Below are 21429 nucleotides of genomic sequence, written 5' to 3'. Positions count from 1 at the left end.
GTTTTTGCCAGTACTGGGAATTGTATCCAGAGGGGGGAGAAGTGCTCTACAACTGGACCACCTCCCTGACCCCTTTTTCATGCGTTACTTTGAGTCATGGCCTTTCTTGGTTGGTCAGGCCAGACTCAAAAGTTGGCATTCTCCTGCCTCAGCCTCCCCAAGCGCAGGGATTACAGACATGAGTCGCCACACCCAGCTTAATTGTTGTGACCACCTATGCAGCGGGTAGTCCTCAGCTTAGTTTTTTTTTTTTTTTTTTTTTTGGTGGAACTGGGGATTGAAATCAGGCCCTTGTGCTAGACGGAGAAGCACTTATTCCACTGAGCCATCTCCCCAGCCCCGTAGTTTTTTTTGTTTTTGCGGAACTGGGGATTGAACTCAGGCCCTGTGCTTGCAAGGGAAGTTCTTATTCCACTGAGCCATCTCCCCAGCCCTCCTCAGCTTAGTTTGTATTCGGGGACTCTATAAACGGGCACAAGATCAGCGACTTGCCCAGGGTCACGTGGGCAGTGAGGCAATGGCTACGCCTGGATTTGAGCTCAAGCTAGGCCACCACTGGCAGACATCATCCTCACCCATTTCTCGGATATGATGACCGAGACTTGGGGGTCTCTAGTCACGGACCACTCTCCATGCAGTGAGGTGAAGGGATAGTGTGGGTCCCTTTTTTGTAACAGGCTCCCGGGAGGGCACAGAGAAGACAGGGCACTCCAACAAGGGACAGGTAGAGGAGCTCAGGGAAGGGGTGCAAGGGCCTCCCCAAAGCGACTCTCCATTAGCTTGAGCATTTCTGTCGGGTTTTTGCCCCTCTCCTGCCCCCAGGACCCCGCCCCGTGCAGGGAGGAGGCCTGCAGGGTCCCGGCTAATGGTAAACAGCTGCCGCTCTCCTAGAGCCGGCCAGGGCAGCCAGGCAAGGCCCGGACGCTTTCCCACCGCCTGGGGGCTGGGGACAGAGCAAAGGGAGAAGACGGGGCAGACAGGAACAGAGGAGAGGGGCAGAGAGGGCCGGGATGGGAGACGTCGGCGGGGCACGAGTGAGGGGCCGGGGTGGGTGTTGGGGGAGGGGAACAGGGCCAGGGTCAGGCAAGGGGACCCCGCAGGAGCGCGGGGATCGTGGCGCTCCGAGTCCCCAAAGTTTGGGCAGAGTGTGGAGCTGCTGGGAGCGGTTCCCGTACACACGCGAGGTCGGGCTCAGGGTGGGAGGTGGGGAAGGGTGATGATCACAGGGAACGGCGAACCGGCCTCGAACCCCGACCCAGCCCCGGGTCCCACTCGCCTGGCGCGCTCCGGCCGCTGCAGTCCTTGTGTCCCGCAGCCCCTGCGTCCTCCGCGCCGCCGCCCGGCCTACCCGGCCCGGAGGCCCCGCCCCGCCAAAGGCCCCGCCCCGGCCACGCCCCCACCCTCGGGCGCCCCCCGGGCCCGGGGGTTCCTGCGCTAGGTGGGGGCGGGGCAATGCAGAGCCGGGGGTGAACTCGCGGTCACCTGGGCAGCAGGTGAGTGTGTGCACGTCTGAGTTGGTCCAATCTCGTCCCGTCCTCCCGCGGTCGCCACCTCGGCTCCCAGCGGCGGGATCCCCAGGCGCTAGCTTCTCCCACCGGCTGCCACCCGGCTGCCGGGGGTGGGGCCGCACGGGGCGTGGCTGCGCGGGGGGCGTGGCTGGCCGGAGTCCAGCGCGGGGAGGCGGGCAGGGAACTCGGTGGCGGCAGGTCACCCCTCCCCCCGGCGGCCACGGCTGGAAAGCCGCCCAGCGCCGGCCTGGTACACTGTGGCGTGACCGCTGCAGGGCGGGAAGGGAGCTACTTCAGCTCGACGCTGCACGGGCGGCAGCAGAGGCCTGGGCCACAGGAGCCAGGCAGATTTAGACCAGCCCCACATCATCCTTCGGGTCTTTTACTGTACCGAGTCTCAGTTTCTCCATCTGCTGAATGGGGCTATTTATGCCGTGTACCTGATAGAGAAACGGGCCGGGGAGATGGCTCAGTAAAATAAGCACTTCCCTGGCAAGCGCAAGGGCCTGATTTCAATTTTCAGTTCCGCAAAAAAAAAGAACAAATGCCTGATAGAGGCTCTGAAAAGATCCCCTAACCACTGAGGGGCCCAGTGGAGGGTCTCAGGTACAAAAGCCCATAAACTGGCTTGAGTGGTGTGTAGCCCATGCCTGTGATCCCAGCAATAGGGAGGCTGAGGCAAGAGAATCACTACCACTATAAGTTCGAGCCCATCATAAGTTTAAGGCCCAAACTACCCAACATAACCCTGTTTTGAAAAGCAAAACCTAGGATGGGGGAGACAATCCCTGGTACCACAAAAAAGAAAAAAACAAAACTAGACATCCTACATTTTTGGGGGAGGGGTGCTAGATACCTGGCCTGGGGTCCATTCTGCCACTGAGCTCTACCTCCACTCCAGGCTGTAGCCTACAATGCATAGTTCTGGAAACCACACAGTACAGGCTGAACACTGAATAATCACTTAATATTACTATTATTCCCAGCTGACATGAGTTATTTATGTTACCTTCCCCGCTAGAATATCAACCAACGTAGGCAGGGATCTGTCTGTTGTCACTAAATTGTTCTTGGATTCCCAATAGATTCCTGGATTTTGAGATAAATTCTCACTATTATAGTTCAGGCCAGTCTGGAACCCCCAGTGATCCTCCTGCCTCAGCCTCCGGAGTGCTGGGATGACAGGCGTGCGCCCCACCTCGGCTCCTTTGCCCCTCCAGGAGGTTCTCAGCATGTGGGTAGACTTGCGCTCACGGGGGCTTGGACTACACACATCACACAGGCTGTATGTAAAAACTGTTTTAAATTAAGAAAGGGAGGAGGTATCAGTGCACACAGAGGGCCCTGCCCCGAGCGAGGATGGCGTGGTCATCTGTAGCCGAGGCTGGCAGGAGTGGCTCTCAGCAGGGCAGACAGCCCTGCCTGGGTGCTGGTCCCTGGAATAGCTTTGGTCACCGTAGGCTCAGAGGTCTGCCTTGCGGAAACTTGCTCTGTTCAGAGAGTTCCTGGGGAGGGATGGGAGACTCAGCATGGCCAAATCCTCCGCAGCCCCCCACCCCGCCCCACATCCTCCCACAGGGAGGTCTAGAATGGCTCCCCCCACCCGCTTCAGATCCATCCTGATCTGGCTGGGAGACTGCCAGGTTATCTCAAAATTCACTATAGTGCTGGTAGCTCCTGCCCTGTTATCCCAGCACTCAGGAGGCTGAGGCAGGAGGATCTATGTGAGTTCGAAGCCAGACTGGGCCACTTACTGAGTTCAAGGCCAGCTAGATTACATGGAGAGATCCTGCCTCCAAAATAAATAAATACATAAATACATGTCTTGGCCCAGCTCCCCTTGTGCTCTCCAGGGTGGGGGACCCGGGGCAGCCACCTGAGGCCAGCGTGTGCCGGTGCCAGCAGCTGGGGCAGACGCTGGGTGAGCAGGGGCTGCAAGGCCTCCCGCAGGCGGCAGTAGTGGCGCTCCAGCTCCCGGTGGTACTCCTTCTGGTCCGGCCCGATCAGTGCCTTGTTCTTCCGCAGGGCATCCTCACACCTGTGGGGCAGGTGATGTGGGACACTCAGGGGCGGGCATGTAGCAGGGACAGCATGGTGGGAGGGACGGGGGTCTCCCAACCGACAGGGCACTCCCTGGAGACCAGGTGCGTAGAGAGGACAATGCGGGGTGGGTGGGGCAAGCCCCGGCTCTGCCCTGGCCTACTTCTTGCAGAAGTCTTTGAAACAGAGCCGCAGCTTGTTGTGATGGCGGAAGAGCTTGGGATCCTCGGGGATGTCTGCCAAGAACACCTGGGCCACCTCCAAGGGTCCCTGCAAGGGAGGGGCCTCGTGAGCACTGCGCGTGGCACCCAGAGTCCCCGGGGTGGCCAACGCGCCGCGCCAGCCGTGCCTGGTTCACTGTGGGCCCCACGGAGCCCTGCAACACCATCTGCAGCATCTTGCAATCGGGCGGCTCCTGCTCCGTGGCAAAGGCCAGCTCCCGCGTCTTCTTCTGCATATCCTCGATGGCCACCTCCACCGGGGTCAGCACCGTCTGCGGGGAGGTAGGGTGAGGTGGGGAGGAGGAATGTGGTGTCCTGACCCAGCCAGCCCAAGGACACTGTGCCCCCAGGGGAGGTGCCCCCCCTCTCCCAGCAAGGAACAAGCCCAGGGGAGGTGTTTTTTTTTTTTTTTTTTTTGAGACAGGGTCTTGCTATATAGTCCGGGCTGCTCTCCCTCCCGCAGCGATCCTCCTTCCTCAGCGTCGCCCCGCCCACCTCCTCGCGGTGGCACACGCGGATCCGCGTCTTGATGTAGGGGAAGGCGTGCTCGGTGCTCAGCAGCGTCTTGCGCTTGTGCTGCTCCTGCAGCTCGCCGTGCGCGCGGCCGTCGGGCGTGAAGGGCGTGCAGAAGAGGAAGGTGCGCAGCCCGTAGTTGCGGTCGAAGTAGGTCACGCGGTCCTTGAGCTCGTAGGTGTCGAAGTGGGGCTCAACGTAGGTGATCTGGATGTAGGCCTGCGGCGTGAGGCAGGCATGGGGCATGAAGGCCCCCTCCCAGTCAAAGAGGTCCTGGGCCTTGGGGCTTTTATTTGAGGGTTCTCCCCAGAGGAGTGTGATTTGGAGCCGCCCCCAGATAAAATTTGGAGTTGCGCAGAAAAAAAGTTATTTTTTTTAGTGCTGGGTTTGAACCCAGCTTTTATGCACTGAGCTACTTTCCCACTCCCAGTCCTTTTATTTTTATTGTATTGTTTAATTAAAAAAAATTTTTTTAAAGACAGTGTTTCTCTATCTCTGGCTGGCCTTGAACTGGCGGCAATCCTCCTGTCTCAGCCTCCTGACTGAGCCCTCTCCCTCAGTTGCCTAGTCTGGCCTCCAAGGTTGGTGCCATTATAACCAGCTTCTAAAATAAAACTATAGGACTGGGGAGATAGCTTGGCGGTTTAAGCACCTGCCTGGCAAGCGCAAGGACCCGGGTTTGACTCCTGGTACGACATGCTGATGCACCCTGTAATCCCAGCGCTGAGGAGGCTGAGACAGGAGGATCGCTGAGTCTGAGCTGTGTGAGACACTGTACTAAATGATAAATGATTTTTTAAAAAATAAGCTGTAAGGTCCCCAGCAAACGGTACTTGGAATCTCACTGACTATAGGGTTTGGGGGGGCTGGTTAGAGGACCCACCTTCTGTGGGTCAAGTTTGGACTTGTCCACTGGATTAGAGTCCTTGATAATCTCCACTATGTCGTCCCCAAACCGCTCTGTGTAGAATTCCTAGGAACACGGGGTCAACTCACTCAGGGTACAGGGGTGCAGCCCCCACTCCAGCCCTGGTAGCCGGGTAACCCGTGGAGTCCCCAGCTGGGACGTGCCTCCAGCCGGTGGGAGATCTCTGCAAGCTTCGTGATCGACGGCTCCTTGTACACAAACTCCTGCTCATCCAGGTCCCCAAAGCGAGCGCCATAGAAGCCCACGCGGAAATACGTCCCAAACACGCGCTGGGGCTGTGAAGGGCAGAAGGCATTGTGGAAAGGTGCACGGCCTGTCAGCAGCTGTCCCTGGCCCAGGGGCAGGTGTCCAGATGCCCCACAGGGCAGGAAGCGTGGGGGGTGGGGGCAAATGAGGCTGGGAAGAAGTGGGCGGGGCAGCGGGGCCCTGCCATCACCAGGAAGGGTGTGAGCATCTCAGGGACAGCGTGGTGGCTCAGCCTGTCATCCCAGCACTCAGAAGGCTGAGGCAGGAGGATCATGTGAGTTGGGGGCCAGCTTGGGCTATGTAGTATGTTCAAGGCCAGCCAGAACTACATAATAAGACTGTCTCAAAACTAATGAAAAACAAAGACCCAAAACAGAAAACAGAGCATCTGATATGCTGGAAGACCCTAAAAATATTGGGGTGTGGACCTGGACCCCAGCCAACTGCTTGTACCCTCAGCTTTTTCTCCCCAGCCTGTCTACCTTTCCCAAAATATCTCTGCTCAACCCAAATCCCCACTTTTCCTTTGACTTTTTTGAACCCAGGGCCTTCATCGAGCTACATCCTCAGCTTAATTTTTTTTTTTTTTTTCCACAACCGGGGATTTAGATAAAGTCTCCCTACATTGCCCAGGCTGGGCTCCAACTCTGTTTGCGGAACCGGGGATTGAACTCAGGTCCTTGCGCTTGCCAGAGAAGTGCTTATTCTACTGAGCCATCTCCCCAGCCCCTGGGCTCCAACTCGATCCTCCTGTCTCAGCCTCCCAGAGAGCTGAGATGACAGGCCTGAGCTACCAGCCCAGCTCCAAATTTCAGTTTGCCTAGGCTTCAGCGTCTAGACCCTAATGCCCGACTAAGACGGCTCTCTGGCTCACATGGGTGGGGCCTTGTGCACAGTACTGTCCTACACATGCCTGAGTGGCTGCAGGACGGTAGGGCCATCTCACCCTGGGACAGAGGCTCTATTGTTGTTTGCTGCTATTTTTCTTTTCTTTTTTGAGACAAGGTCTCACTTTGTAGCCCAGGCTAGCCACAAACTCGTGGCGATCCTCCTGCCTCAGCTTCCAATGCTGAGTTGACAGGCATGCGCCACCATACCCAGCTGGACAGAGGTTGCGGCTCTATTGTCCTGCACATTCCTCTTTCCAGCCTCTTCCTCACTAAGTTTGGAAGGAGGGACCCACCCCTTTACCCAAGAGCACCCCCTTATAAGCAGAGAAGTGCGGTGATTTCACGTGCACTCACCACGGCAGATCCAGGCAGGGTGGGGCCGACGCGGCAGTGGAGGGGTGACAGAGACACAGTCATAGGGGAGCTCAGAAGTCAGCCCCCCTTCGGGTTCTGCTGCCCTAGGAGAATTTCCATGGGCGGGGACACCGGGGATCCCAGGAGGGAGGAGCCCCGCCTGTCCCACCCGCCCCACCCTGCCTGCCTGCCTGCCTGCCTGCCAGGGCCCTGGGTTCCTGCCATCTTTGGCCAGAAAATTCTCCCTAAAGTAGGAGCTGCCTAAAAATAGAAGAGAAGAAACGGGATGGGGGGGCATTAACCAGAGTTGGGGAGCAGAGTTCCTGGGGGAACCCAGGCGTCAGGGAGGCGGGGACAGAGGCTGAGAGTCACAGAGATCTCCAGAGATGGGGAGACAGGAGACAGTGGGGGTGGGGTGCTCCACTTGCTTCTGCACCCCCAGGCCGGCCGAGGCAGGCGGAGGGCGCCCAGCACGGTGACTCACAGGCTGCCGGGAGGGGTCGGGAGGGGTGGGCGTGGGGGAGCCCTGGGCAGCGGCCGTGCTCCTCGCGCGCCCTCTAGTGGTCCTCGACTGCACTGACCAGGCCTTGGGGGTCCCAGGGGGCAGTGAGCCGGACTCACCTCCCAGCCGGAGCTCTGCGGGGAGAGGGGTGGAAGTGAGGGGGGCTGGGACGGGGCCGGGGGCGGGCGAGGTGGCGCAGAGGCCCTGGGCCCACCTGGTGCATGATCTTGGTGAAGGCCTCCTGCAGCTTGCCGTGCACCGCTGCCAGCTTCTTGTAGTCCCGGTGCGCTTCCAGGATGGGGATGAGGTTCTTGTAGACCTCATTCACGGCCTCGTACAGCCCACCCTGGGGTGGTGTGGGGGTCAGGTTCCCCACATCCTCCAGCCTGCCCCCCTCCCGCGCCTCCTCAGGAAACGCCCTCTGACCATCCCCACCCCCCAGGGGGCACCTGCTTTTCTGTGGGGCCCTCCAGAGCCTTCTCTTTGTGTCCCCCTACCCCTTTTTGAGACAGGGTCTCACTAAGTTGGTCGGGCTGGGCTCCAACTTGAGCTCATCCTGCCTCAGCCTCCCAGACACTGGGATGACATTCAAATGTATGTAGAAGATTCCTCCACGTCTGAGCTACCTCCTATATGGGCACGAGGAGCTAAATTTGTGGGGACTTTTTGTCTTTGGCTGTACTGGGGGTGGAGCCTGAGCTACATCTCCTGACCAAGAACTCTTCTCCTCCCCCATGTCTTAGAGGGGAAACTGAGCTTCTTGGGCAGGGGCTTCCCAAGGCCACCACCTATACAACGGTCCACCTGGCGTGGCGCCCTGACACACTCGCTTAGGTGGCACCTGGTGGTGGTCACCTGCTGGGGCCCCTTGCCTGGCACAGCAGGTGCTCTCTGGCATTTGTTGACTGTCTGAAGTCTGTGTCCATCCTCTCCCTTGAACCCCTGAGACCTCTCTCTCTGGAGTTGCCAGCAAAGTGACAATAATGACAACAGCAGCACTAGAGGGGGCTGGCGGCACAGAACAAGTAATCCTTGGGGGACCAGGGTGCAGTGCAGTGGCGAGCGCTGGGCCGGAAGGTGTAAGGCCCAGCACCACAAAACCTCAAGCACAATGTCACTGGGAAGCCTCATCTTGCATCTGACTGGGTCCCATGTCAAACTACTAGCTCCCAAAGGGGTGAGCAACTGAGACAAGTAAAGGGACACTGCAGAGACAAGGGCAGCTACACACAAGCCAGAGATCCTTGGGACACCCATCCTCAAGCAGGCTGGACATCGAGCTGCTTTCGTGCGCACAAGAAATCGGAGGAGAAAACCCCACAACAACAGTGAGGCTATGGTGCTCAGGACGGCAGGGCGTGGTGGCGCTTGCCTGTTGTTCCAGCACACGGGAAGCCGAGGCAGGAGGACCACCGTGAGATGGGGCCAGCTGGGCTACATAGTGAGACCTTGTCTCAAAAAACAAACAAAACTAGAAACTGAGTCCTCATTTTTGTCTTTTTAGATGAAAAGAGATTTAAGATTCAGGGCGGCTAAATTCCTCTGCATGACCCTGCAGTGGGAGGGACACAATGACACATGTGTCACAGGCCCACAGATGTCCAAGACCAAGAGTAAGTGCCAGTGTGAACTACGGACTTTGGGTGACAAATGTGGCGACGCAGCTTCATCGATTGTGGCAAATGTCCTGCCTCGGTGAGGGATGTGGGGGTGGGGGAGGGTGAGACCTTCATTTTTCACGACTTTAAAAGAATAATGTTTTGTTGTTTTGTGTTTATGGGGGATTCAACCTAGAGTCTTTGCACGGAGATACAATCTGAGCTCTTTAAAAAAGGTCTCATTTTGAAAAAAAAGTTTTGCTAAGCTGTTAGATTGTCTATGCTAGGCTCCATCTTGTGATCTTCCTGCCTCAGTCTCCCAGAGTGTTCCAATTACTGGACAGTGCCACCACACCCAGCTAAAAAACTAAGTCCCGTAAGTAAAAAAATGAGAAAAAAAATCAAAGAAATTTAAGACACAAGTCACCATTGCGTGGCAGGGTGACTGTAGTTAACAATAAGCATCATACAGTTTGAAATAGCTAGAAGAGCTGGGTGTGGTGGCACACCCTTGTGATCCCAGCACTTGGAGGCTGAGGCAGGAGGATCCAAGCGGGTTCGAGGCCCACCTGGACAACAGACATAGTGAGTGTGAGGCCAGCCTGAATGGCACAGTGAGACCCTGTCTCAAAAAATAAAAAAAGAGTAATGGAAAAAGAGCTGGGTATTGTGTGGTGCACACCTGTAATCCCAGCACCTTGGGACATGAGGAGGGAGGGTCACAGGTGTAAGCCCAGATGGGTGACCAAGTGTGACTAGCTCAGTGCAAAGCACTGTCACACACACACACACACACACACACACACTGGGGATGTAGCTCAGTGGAAACCACCCCTAGGTCCAATCCCAAGTATTGGAAAAAATATTTTAAAGAGGGGCTCAGGGCATAGCTAGCTCAACAGCAGACCACTTGACGAGCACGTGTGAGCCGCTGGGTTCCATCCTCAGCAGCAAAAGAAAAGATGGGGCCCGTCAGCCCAGCCACAGCAGCCCCTGTGGATCCTGATTCAGAGCAGACAGTCGCAGCTGGGCATGCCTGCAATCCCAGCGCTCAGAAGGCTGAGGCAGGAAGATCGTTAGGAGCCTGGGCTCTGTAGTAAGACTCTGTCCCACAAAAAGATACCTATAAATATATGCTCCCCCAGAAAATCGAGGAAGAGCTCCAAAAAGCCAGGCAGAGGAGCCTAGTTTTATAGGCAGAACACAGCCAGAGAAAGCAAAAACAAAACAAAACAAAACAAAACAAAACAAAAACAACCCCTCTCTTCCTTTGTGTATGCTTTAAAGCTTTTGTTTCTTTCTTTTCTCTTTTTGAGGTAGGGTCTCACTGTGCAGTTCAGGATGACCATGAACTCACTTTGTAGCTCAGGATGGCCTCCAATTCACAGTGATCCTCTTGCCTCAGCCTGCCAAGTGTTGGGAGTACAGGCTGCTTTAAAGTTTCTATAATTATTTTTTTTTTTTCTTCAGTACCAGGGATTAAACTCAGGACCCTGCGCTTGCCAGGCAAGCACTTATTCTACTGAGCTATCTCCCCAGCCTATAATCACATTTTAGCAGGGTCCCATGGTGCACTCTTATAATCTCAGCGCTGTAACAGGCTAAGGTGAGAGGGTCACAGGTTAGAAGCTAATGTGGGCTATGCAGGGAGACCCTGTGTTGACTCCATGTGCCCAGTTAGGTTGTAGTTAAGTGTGTGGGGTCTTACTCTATCTAAGTGTTAAGCATCTTACAGGGGAAAGAGTAACTGGGTTGCTGAAGAGCCTAATTCCCTTCCTTTTTTTTTTTTTGAGACAGGGTCTCAATATATAGGTCAAGCTGTCTTTCAACACATTACGTAGCCTAGGTGGTCGGCCTTGAATTCACAGAGATCCTCCTGCCTCAGCCTCTTAGTGCCAGAATCACAAGCATGTGCCACCATACCTTGGTGCTTTTTTTTTTTTTTTTTTTTTTTTGCGGAACCGGGGATTGAACTCAGGCCCGTGCACTTGCCAGGCAAGCGCTTATTCTACTCAGCTATCTCCCCAGCCCCAAGTGCTGCTTGTTTCTAAATACCCAGCCCGGAAAGGGCACCACCTGAGCTGAGCCTATGTCCTTTGCCCCCGGGCCTCACCATGGTGAAGAAGGTGGCAGCTTGCTCCAGCAGCCCCACGAGCCCCAGCTCCGTGAAGTGCTTCCCAGAGCAGAACCCCTCCTCATCGGGGGACAAAATGTCATCAGAGATGGCCGACTCCTCCAGCACATTGGATGAGATGTTCTGTGATGGGAGGCAGCATTGGACCCCATCTCTGTCCCATCTGCCCCTTCCCCTCCTGGCCGGCCACCGGCTGCCTGCTCACCTGGAAGGATACACAGCCCACAGGCAGGTGGCGGCTGTCCTCAAGCAGCGCCAGGTACTCAGCCACCAGGGCGGCTGCGTGCACCATGCACTGCGCGGCCTCCGCGTGGTTACCCAGCTCGGCGTGCTTCCCGGCCATGTTCTGCAGCCAGGTCAGCCGCAGGTCTGGGGAGCCCTGGTAGCCCCGGGCAATCCTGGTGCAGGCAGGCGACAGTGAGTCCTGGGACTTGTCTGCCTCTGCCTGCCAGGCCTTCTCGCGCATTACCCTCCTGTGACCCTGGCTGCCTCCTCAGCTGTCCTTCTCTCACCCAGTGCCCTACCAGTCTACCCTTCTACCTGTCCCAGGGACACTCTAACACTGAACTATACTCCCAACCCTTTGAAAAAACTTATATTGAGACAGGGTCTTGCTGAGTAGGAATTGCAATCCTCCTGGGTCAGCCTCCTAGAGGACCGGGGTTACAGTCGTGCACCACGCTTGGCTTCTGCCCCTGGGCACCTGTCCCTCTTATCTCCTGTCCCCGCCCTCCTGTCCCTCTGCCCCCTTCTAATCTGGGGCGAGTGGACGTGGCCTGCCCTCTCCCCCACACCTGTACATGAGGTCGATGAGCATTTCGGGGTCCTCTTGGTGCTCCTTCATCTTCACCGTGTCCGTTAGGATCATGTGCAGATTGAACATCAGGTCCTGGACCTGTGTCGGTGGTGACCAGGGATCAACGGGGCAGGGGGAGGGGTAGGGAAAGAGGGGAGGGTGGCACCTAGGAATAGGAGGGCCGGGCACAGCCTGAGGTAGCCTCAGTTGTTAAGGGCCTCTGCTGTCACCTGTTCCGCAAAAGTGCTGTCCCGCAGCCCCACGTCCTCCTCGGCGTAGGTGAGGATGGTCTTGAGGGATCGTCGCAGGTGCTCTTCGCTGAAGTTCTGTGTCGTCCCCACGAGTGACGACAGCGACATGGTCACCTGCATCTTCACGCGGGCAAAGTTCTGCAGGGGCAGGGAAGGCTCAGGCGTCCTGGGCACCTTGGTCTCTCGGGGACCACACCAGGGTCTGCTCAACCTGCCCAGTCCTTACCCCATTCTGCCCCGTGAGCCTGCCCATCTGTCACCTGCACCCCGCCCCTCACCCTCCTACTCCCCAATCGGCTCACCTGTCCCTGACCCGCTTCCTGCCCCACGTGACTTGCTCCCCTTTCCCTTCCCATCGCAGACCACGCCCTACCCCGGGCAGGCCCCGCCCACCGCAGGCCCCGCCCACTCACGTGGCCGATCTCAAAGTTCTGGCGCATGAGCAGGTAGAGCGAGGCGCTGGCGTGCGCGCGCACGGCGCTGACTCGGCTGCCGCAGTGTCTTAGGAGCCGTAGGCAGAGGTCGGCGCACAGCTCGGTCTCCTCCTCAAACAGCAGCTCTGGGAACTGCCCCCCAGGACGGAGACAGAAGCTGCTCAGGACTGCGCGGAGAAACTTGTGCCCTGCCCTTTTGGGCCAAGAAGACCTGGACTTTTTTCTTTCTTGCTTGCTTTTTGGTAGTGGGGACTAGGAATTAGACCAAGGAACTACGCACTGAGCTGTATCCCCAGCCATTTAATTTTTTCCCCTTATTTTGAGGTGCCCTGTGTCTTAGTTGCCCTGGTGGGACTTGAACTTGTGATCCTCTTGCCTCAGCCTCCCAGAGGGCTGGGAATTACAAGCGTGCACCACCATGCCTAAATGGAGTACCTTTTTTTGGTTCATTTTTTTCCTACTAGTGAGTGAGGCTGCAGCCTGCCTCACGCATGGGGCAGGCCCTCTACCACTGAGCTGTGTCTGGCTCCCCTGCTGTGTGACCCAGGCAGGTGACTTGGCCACTCTGATCCTTAGTTCCCTCTGAGCGAGCTACAGCTGAGGAGCCTCTTAAGAGAGCAGGGTTCAGGGCTGGTGAGATGGCTCAGTGGTCTAAAGCACCTACTTAGAACAAGCTTAGCAAAGCACAGGAACCAAGGTTCAATCCCCCAGCACCACATGCCAGCCCGCCCCACCCCCTGGTGGGCTGAGCTCGCCACACACACACACACACACACACACACACACACACACACACAAATAAAAAAAATTTAAAAAAAATATCTAAAAAAAAAAAAAAAGAGAGAGCAGGGTTCAGTGAGCCGGCTGCTGAATTCTTACTCTTGCTCACCTTGGACACCAGGGCCCGCTGGGTGGCCAGACCGTGCTGCAAGAAGAGGGCGCTCTGGGCGCTGCCCAGACTGTAGAGCACAACCTTCAACACAGCGCCCAGCACGCTCTCCCGGGCTTCTGAGAGCAGCACTGTCTTTGGGGGAGGGTGAGAGCAAGCCAGATGTTAGAGACCACACTGGTGACGGGGACAGAAAAGGATAAAGATCATGGAGCCAGGGACTTTAGGTGTCAGAGGTCAGAGTGCATGGGGTCAGGGGTTAGGCAGGTGCTGGACCCAGCCCTACCTGCACGATGATCTCCAGTGTGTCCAGAACCACCAGGCTGGCCTCTGTGGCCAGGTTCCCGTCCACCAAGGCCTCGTGCTCCATCTCGTCCTTGCTCCTGGGATGGAGGGAGAGCTTGGGTAGCCGCTCAGGGCCAGGCCCCAGGGCGAGACGGAGCACCTCCCGACCCCAGCTATCGGTGTATAGCTAGCCTGAACCCAGAATTGACTTCCTGCCAGCTAAGCTGTGGCTATGCGGTAGGTGGGGTCCCCAGGGGTTCAGTCTGTGTCCTTAGTATGAGGCTAGGAGGTGGAAATTTGTGGAAGGTCCTTAGGTCACTGGGGTGTGGCCTGCCAGGGATTAGTCGGTACCCAAGGGACCCCTTAGTTCTTTTTTTTTTTTTTTTTTTAACACAGTCTTGCTATGTAGCCCAGGCTGGGACTCAAACTCAGGGGTCCTCCTGCCTCTGCCTCCCAAGCTGTAGGATTACATGTGGGTGCTACCACACCAGGCTTGACCTCTTAGGTCTTGAGAATAGGGTGTTACAAAAAGGTTGAGTTTGAGCACCCATGAGGCTGAGGTAGGAAGCTTTCGAGGCTAGGTGGGGCCACACACAAAGTTCAAGGCCAGCCTAGAAGACACAATGAGATCCTGTCTCAAAGAAACCCAAACAGTAATAGGTGGGGGTGGTGCTGCACACCTGTCATGCCAGCACTCAGGAGGTGGAGGTAGGAGGAGGATCACTGAGAATTTGAGGCTACATAGTGAGCCCCCGACTCAAAAACAGTCCATCAGTCAATTTTTAAAAATCCCCAAACAGGGGCTGGTGAGATGGTTCAGTGGTCTGAAGCACCTACTTAGAACAAGCTTAGCAAAGCACAGGGACCACGGTTCAATCCCCCAGCACCACATGCCAGCCCGCCCCGCCCCCTGGTGGGCTGAGCTGTCCACACACACACACACACACACACACACACACATAAATAAATAAAAAAAAATTAAAAAAAAAAATCCCCAAACAACAGCAACAAAAGAGCAAACCAGGCTGCACCCAGCTCCTGGCCCGTGACTACTGTCTTTTCTGCTCCTTCACATTCCCACTGCCACAACACCTCCTGCCAAGCCCTCATCCAGGGACAGACTGCTGGGGCCACCTGATCCTAGACTTTCAGCCTCTAAAACTGGGAGCTAAATAAATCTTTCTTTTTCTTGTCCCCCCGCCCCAGGGCTTTGTTTGCTAAGCAAGCACTCTACCCCCCCCCAACTTCTTATCCTTATAAAGCTGCCTGCCTCAGAGAGTCTGTTATAGTAACAGGAAACACACTGACTGCTGCCCACACCTACTTGTCCACACGGTCCGAAGCTTGTCTCCAGTGCGTTACGCTCTTGCGCCAGCGGACGTTATCCTGGGTACCGAACGGGCTCCTCTCTGGGATGGGGGAGAATGCGTTTGTACATGTGCAAGGACAGGACATGTGAGAGGGCCCATGAGCATGAAGGTCCTCATGCGGCAGGACACGGCAGGACACGAGAGAAGCTGACACTGGCCAAGTAGACAGTGACATGGAAACTTTTTTCTTTCTTTGTGATGTGGAGATGGAACCCAGTGGATCGCCCATACTAGGCAAGTACGCTAGCACCGCCCTACAGCCCAGCCCTTTTTAAAATTATTATTTTTTGTTTTTGAGACAGGGTCTTGCTAAGTTGCCAAACTGTCCAGGCTGGGCTTGCACTTGTGATCCTCCTACTTCAGCTTCTCGGAGGGCTGGGATGACAGCCATGTACCCCCATACCCAGCATTTTTTTTTTTTTTTAATGTATTTAGTACAGGGTCTCACTACACAGAGCGAACTCGTAGAGATTCTCCTATTTTCAGCCTCCCAAGTGCTGGGATTAAGGGCGCGTGCCACCACGCCCAGTCTCAATCGCCATCTCAGCAGGCCCTGGGGGCGGGGCCCCGGGCAGCTGCACTCTGCCCAAGCAGGGCTTTGGTCCCCTGAGCTATCTGGTTGCCCCCCACCCTTTTTTCTTTTTTAGAGTGCTGTGGAACCCAGAACCTTGCTCAGACAAGTGCTCTACCACTAGGCGGTTATATTCCCAGCCCTTTTTTACTTTTTTACTATGATACAGTCTTGCTAAATTGGCCAGGCCAAGGCTCAAATTTGCAGTCTTCCTGCCTCAACTGTCCAAAGGGCTGGGGACATGGGCCTGTGCCACTGTGCCCAGCACCTTGTGGACTTCTTCCTGGGAAAGGTGAGCTGACTATGGGGCGGGGTGCCTGACCCGAGAACATGGGGCCATCTGCTCACCACGACTCCGCCGCACCATCTCTTGCCGCGCCCCGATGGTGCCCAGGATGGCCTCCTCCAGCCGGGCCTTCATGTCCAAAGACTTCTTGAATGTGAGGCTGTTGATGCGCTCAAAGGCCTTCTTACCCTGGGGGTGGAGACAGCAGAGAAATAGGGCTCAAGGTGAACAGCTTCGCTCTTTTCTCTTTCTTTTTGGCTGCACTGGAGATTTATAACCCGTGCCCTTCACACCGAGTAACATCCCCGGCCCTTTATTTTAAGACAGGGTCTCCCTAAGTGGCTATGTTGCTCCCTCTAGGCTTGAACTCTTTTTTTTTTAGCGGAACCAGGGATTGAACTCAGATCCTTGCATTTGCCAGTCAAGCACTTATCCTACTGAGCCATCTCCCTGGCCCCGAGGCTTGAACTCTTGATCCTCCTGCCTCAGCCTCCCAAAGCCCTGGGCCTCCAGGCTGTACTATCATGCCTGGCGCAGTCCACCTTTTACCCCCAGCCTACCATGCCCCAGAGCCCTGGATGTACACTAAGCCTTCCTCCGCCACCTCAGCCCCCACCCTTAGAACCTTGTACTCGAAGCCAGCCAGACACAGGTACAGCAGGTCCAAGAGGCGTCCCAGCTGAGGCAGGGTCAGGTCGGTGGCCCAGCGCTGCAGCAGGACAGGCTCTGCGTTTTTCAAGACCCACAGCACACACACCAGCAATGTCCGGCTTGATTCTGCAGAGAGGGGACAGCCTGGGCGGGACACCTGGGTCAGAGAGAAAAGAGCTGACTTTCATTTCCCCAGGAGAAACACTGGCTGAGTGGACCGTGTGGCACGACGTCTGTCACCTGACAGTGTCTGAGAGGTGAGCCCAGTACTCACAGAGGGTGTAACCTGTGAGATGCTGGTCCGGGAGCCCGGGGCCAGGGGGCCCCCAGCAATGGCCATGGCCACAGAGGGGTTGATGGTACCTCCAACGTCCCCTTCGCCATCTGTGTCTGAGTCCAGCATGGAGGCCAGTCTTGACCGCTGACCTGGGCCCTCTGTGGGGAGTGGGAGGGGAAGTGAAGGAGGCCCTGGGTCTCAACATCAGCCCGCTTCCCCAGGCCAGCTTGCCTGGGGAATCTGGCTGTCTACTTCCAGAACTTTCTTCTTGTGCTTTGTTTTTTGAGGCAGGTTTTCATTATGCAGCCCAGGCTAGCTTTTACAAATGCTGGACTCAAATGATCCTCCTGCCTCAGCCTCCTATATAGGTGGGACCACAGGTATGTGTGTCCAATTTGTCCTAGAGATTTTTGAAACAAAAGGTAGCCTGAACCTAATTAAAGTTCTAGCCCAGCCCAGCTTAACTCAACTCCAGGCTGTACTGAGGTGATTGCGCCCTCATCTGACATGCTTAAGAGAACAGAAGAACTTTCACCAAGAGAAATGATACTACTTCTGCCCTGTGGTTCTTTTATATACAATAAAAAGTTACAAGATATGCAACAAGGCAGGAAAATATGATAACAGAGAAAGAGCAGACGCAAATATGAGCAAGTATTGATCATAGCAACTAAAATAAAAATCAGAGAAAAATATGGGGTAGGGGGCGGAAAGGCTTAAAAATGGAGAATTTCAACAAAAAATAAAATTTAATGGGGCTGGTGAGATGGCTCAGTGGTCTAAAGCACCTACTTAGAACAAGCTAAGCTAAACAAAGCACAGAGAGCGCGGTTCAATCCCCCAGCACCACATGCCAGCCCGCCCCGCCCCCTGGTGGGCTGAGCTGGCCACACACACACACACACACACACACACACAAATAAATAAATAAATTTAAAAATAAAAAAAAAATAAAATAAAATAAAATTTAAAAAGTCACATTAGGAATTTTACAACTGAACAATACAATATCTGAAATTAAGAACCCAAGGATAGATTTCAAATACATCATTCAAAAAAAAAAAAAAATGTCATTAGTGACTCTGAAGACAGGACAGGGCTGGGGATGTAGCTCGGCGGCACAAGTGCCTGCCTGCCAAGCACAAGGTCCTGAGTTTGATTCCTGGAACCCGCCCCACCCAAAAAAAAAGGACATCAGAGAATTTCTGCAGCACAGAGAACACAAGGAATGGAGAACCAAAAACAAAAACAGTGGCGATGTGACATGCTCCAAAGTGCTAACGTATGTGTTATTGGAGTCCCAGGAGAGGAGAGGAAAACACAAGGTAGAAAACAATTGAAAAAATACTTTGAGAATTTCCCAATAGTGATGAAAGAGATCAACCCACAAATCCCAAATTCACTTTTTGTTTTTGGTGGAACTGAGGATTGAACTCAGGCACACACACACACACCCCTAAATAAATAAATTTTTTTTAAAAAAAGTTCTACCAAGGGAGCCTAGAAAGCCCATACCCACTCAGTGACAGGAATGGCATCAATTATGTAACAGTTGCATGAAAACTTGGGTATTGTAATAGCAGCATATTGGCGGCCATGCTAAATGACAGGTACTCTTATGATATTTATTGTCCTCAGAGAAATATGAGGCTGCCCAGGGAAATATTGTCGTATTTATTTATTTATTTATTTATTTATGTGGGGGAGGTGGTCAGCTCAGCCCACCAGGGGGCGCGGCTGACTGGCATGTGGTGCTGGGAGATTGAACCACAGTCCCTGTGCTTTGCCAAGCTTGCTCCAAGTAGGTGCTTTAGACCACTGAGCCATCTCACCAGCCCTCCCTTGGTAGAACTTGAACCTGTTCTGCTGCTCCTAATGCCTGTGTCTTTCTTATTTATGTATTACTTATTCCTTTCTTTCTTTCTTTCTTTTTTTTTTTTTTTTGAGACAGGGTCTCACTATGCAGCTCCAGCTGGCCTTGAGCTCACTTTATAGCCGAGGGTGGTCTTGTGCCCAGCGATCCTCTTGCCACAGCCTCCCAAGCAGTGGCATGCCACCAAGCCCAGCTCCACTCGTTTTTTTTTTGTTTTTTTTTTTTTTGAGACAGGGTCTCCCTATGTAGCCCAGGCTGGCCTCAGAGTCATGGAGATCTCCCTGACTCAGCCTCCCAGGTGCTGGGATAACAGGTGTGAACCACCATGCCTGGTGTTTCCTGTTTCCAATCCATCCCTTGTATCATACGACCCCATCCCTCCCTGGTCCACTGACCAGCAAAGTCGTGCAGCCGTGGCAGGGTGTCCCGGGCAAGTGACAGCAATGGCAGGTACAGCTCAGCCACTCGAGCCTTCACGGTGGCCTCAGCATAGCGGGGATCAGTGTCATGGCTGCAGAGCAGACTGTGCACGGCACTGATGGCCTTCTTAGGCAAGAGGGACGCCCTGCGGGATGGCGGTGTGCTCAGTGGGGGCACACAGGGCTCCCGCCCCAGCTCACTTTCTCTGGGGGCTGGCGAGACTTGCACTCACCCCTCGGCCTCAGGTTCCAGGGCCAGAGCCAGCTCGGTTAACAGCAGCCCAGCCAGAAAGTGCTGCTGCCGGAACGGCCCGCTGAGCTCGAACATGCTGGTCACCTTGGGATCTGGAGCCTGGCTGGAGAAGGTGGAGCTCTGCGGAGTAGGGACAGAAATCAGAGAGGGCAGGAAGACCACAGTCAAGGGGCAGAGGTTACCATGAAATCCATGTTGGAAAGGACTGAAGACAGCGGGCATGGGAAAAAGGGCCAGCGGTGAGAGGTCTGGGTAAACTATCAGAAAGGCCAAACTCTAAAGAGACCGAGTAGAGGTGAAAGTTCGAGGTCACGGAGAGGAGGCAGAGGTGGAAGCCAGCTCACCTGGGAGGTAGTGGAGGATACAGAGGGGGAGGGTGAGGACGGCGGTGACAGGGGGCAGCAGGGGAGGTTGAGGGTCACGTAGTGCTCGTGGCTGCACAGGATGCGGGTGAACTCCATGCGCAGGGCTAGCAGCGCTGCGGGGTTGGGAGCTGACTGCAGCCGTGTGCCCACCTTTGCAAAAGGAATTGATGTGCTACATCCACAGGCCACGCCCCCACGCTGTCACGCCCACCACACTTTCCAAGTCCTGGCCACACCCTAACACTGCCTGCCACGCCCACCTTCCATGTCATTGGCTATACCCCCACACTGCCCGCCACACCCACACCTTACGTCATTGACCACACCCACACACCTGCTTGTAGTGAGCTCGGATCAGGCTGAAGACAAAGCCACGGTCCACCAAGGACAGGAGGTCGCTGAGAAAGAAGGCCAGGCTGGCGTTGAGGCGCTCGGCTAGCTCCGTGTCCTGGGGACACAGGGGCCTATCAGTGCACTCTGATGGCTTCCCCAGGCTCTCACCAAAGCCACCGGTAACAAGACGTACAATGGTCCCAGATCCCTAGGTTTCTTTTTCTTTTCTTGAGACAGCGTCTTACCATGTAGTCCGGGCTGGCACTGAATTCATGGTGATCCTCCTGCCTCAGCCTCCCACGTGCTGGGATGACAGGTGTGCACCACTACATCCAGTAGTCCTAGGTTTCTTTCTTTTTTTTTTTTTTCCTAGGTTTCTTGACAGCTTTATCCTTTTTTCTTTTTCTTTCTTTTTTTCTTTTTTTGGTACCAGGAATCAAACTCAGGACCCTGTGCTTGCCAGGCAGGCGCTTGTGCCACTGAGCTATCTCCCGCCCAACATCTTTATCCTTCCCCCCCCCATCTTTATCCTTGAGCTCCAGAGAATCGGGGCCTCTCCTTGTCCTTTTCCCCAGACACTCTCTGGAGTTTCCCCGCCTTTCATTCTGGATACTCTTTTCTTCTCTCAACTGGATTTGAGTAACATACCTGCTCAGCACCCAGCTACCAACTCCAAGATCTCTCCCTCACAGTTCAGAGTTAGAGCTGGGTAGAAACTATAATCCTCAGCCTCTTTTACAGCTGAATGTAGTCATGTGATCATATTCTGGCCAACAGGATTTCAGAGGAAGTGAGATGGCCCATTAAGGAAAGGGGAATATTTTCCCTTTCTCACTGTTTGGAACGCCTTAGGTAGGACTTAACCATGGTGAACCATAAGCGACGCGAGGATCAAGCTCACACTTCGGAGCCCAGTGTAGCCTACTATGCCTAGAAATAAACTTTGGTTCTGATGAGTGCACTTGGGATTGTGTTAAGTAAACTGATCTCTGCCCGATACACCCTCAGCAATCATCTACTGATGTGCTCTAAGCCCTCTGAACAAGACAGACACAGTCCCAAGAGTCTCTATAGGGAAGACAGTCAATAGGTAAAAAGAATTCTAGGTAGCTGGGTGTGGGCGGAGTATGCTTGGAGTTACAGCGCTCAGGGAAGCTGGGGCAGGAGGATTTGAAGTGCAAGTCCTGGCGAGGCAACTTAGCAAGACCCTGTCTCAATTAAAAAATAAACCAGGCATGATGGCCCACGCCTGTAATTCCAGCACTTGGGAAGCTGAGGCAGCAGGCTCACTTCAAGTCTGAGGACACCCCAGTCTATATAGAGACCCTGTGTCAAAAATACATAAATAAATAAAAATTTAAGAGGCTGGAGATGTAGATCCGTGTAAGGCCCTGAGTTCAAATGCCAGTACTTACCGAAGAAGAAAGAAGAAAGGAAGGAGG

The 21429-nt window shown here is 54.8% G+C and overlaps 1 protein-coding gene across 6 annotated transcripts in view; it reads right to left on the bottom strand.

Annotated features, from left to right (window-relative positions):
* Positions 1-2792: 2792 nt before the first annotated feature.
* Dock6 (dedicator of cytokinesis 6) overlaps positions 2793-21429 on the bottom strand; it is a 45345-nt gene continuing 26708 nt past the window's right edge. For 4 of the 6 annotated variants that reach the window (XM_023717186.1, XM_023717187.1, XM_023717188.1 and 1 more), the window contains 24 exons: positions 19989-20102; positions 19634-19804; positions 19270-19409; positions 19013-19182; positions 16742-16902; positions 16442-16624; positions 15879-16005; positions 14914-14998; positions 13591-13687; positions 13305-13439; positions 12395-12547; positions 11961-12119; positions 11729-11829; positions 11140-11332; positions 10914-11057; positions 7417-7548; positions 7322-7336; positions 5354-5479; positions 5166-5255; positions 4265-4501; positions 3898-4041; positions 3712-3818; positions 3385-3546; positions 2793-3013 (listed from right to left, as the gene is read on the bottom strand). In XM_023717186.1, the coding sequence (XP_023572954.1) occupies positions 2971-3013; positions 3385-3546; positions 3712-3818; positions 3898-4041; positions 4265-4501; positions 5166-5255; positions 5354-5479; positions 7322-7336; positions 7417-7548; positions 10914-11057; positions 11140-11332; positions 11729-11829; positions 11961-12119; positions 12395-12547; positions 13305-13439; positions 13591-13687; positions 14914-14998; positions 15879-16005; positions 16442-16624; positions 16742-16902; positions 19013-19182; positions 19270-19409; positions 19634-19804; positions 19989-20102 (3189 nt within the window). In that variant the 3' untranslated portion in view covers positions 2793-2970. Of the gene's footprint in view, positions 3014-3384; positions 3547-3711; positions 3819-3897; positions 4042-4264; positions 4502-5165; positions 5256-5278; positions 5486-6700; positions 6800-7321; positions 7337-7416; positions 7549-10913; positions 11058-11139; positions 11333-11728; positions 11830-11960; positions 12120-12394; positions 12548-13304; positions 13440-13590; positions 13688-14913; positions 14999-15878; positions 16006-16441; positions 16625-16741; positions 16903-19012; positions 19183-19269; positions 19410-19633; positions 19805-19988; positions 20103-21429 lie in introns of those variants that run through there. The other 2 variants (XM_023717189.1, XR_002821424.1) reach the window with 2 other exon arrangements.

Source organism: Octodon degus, unplaced genomic scaffold (assembly GCF_000260255.1).
Source record: "Octodon degus isolate 3935 unplaced genomic scaffold, OctDeg1.0 scaffold00050, whole genome shotgun sequence".
In the NCBI taxonomy this organism is placed as follows: domain Eukaryota; kingdom Metazoa; phylum Chordata; class Mammalia; order Rodentia; family Octodontidae; genus Octodon; species Octodon degus.
The sequence above is the reverse complement of the archived record's forward strand: the minus strand, read 5'-3'. Positions and strand labels throughout refer to the sequence as shown.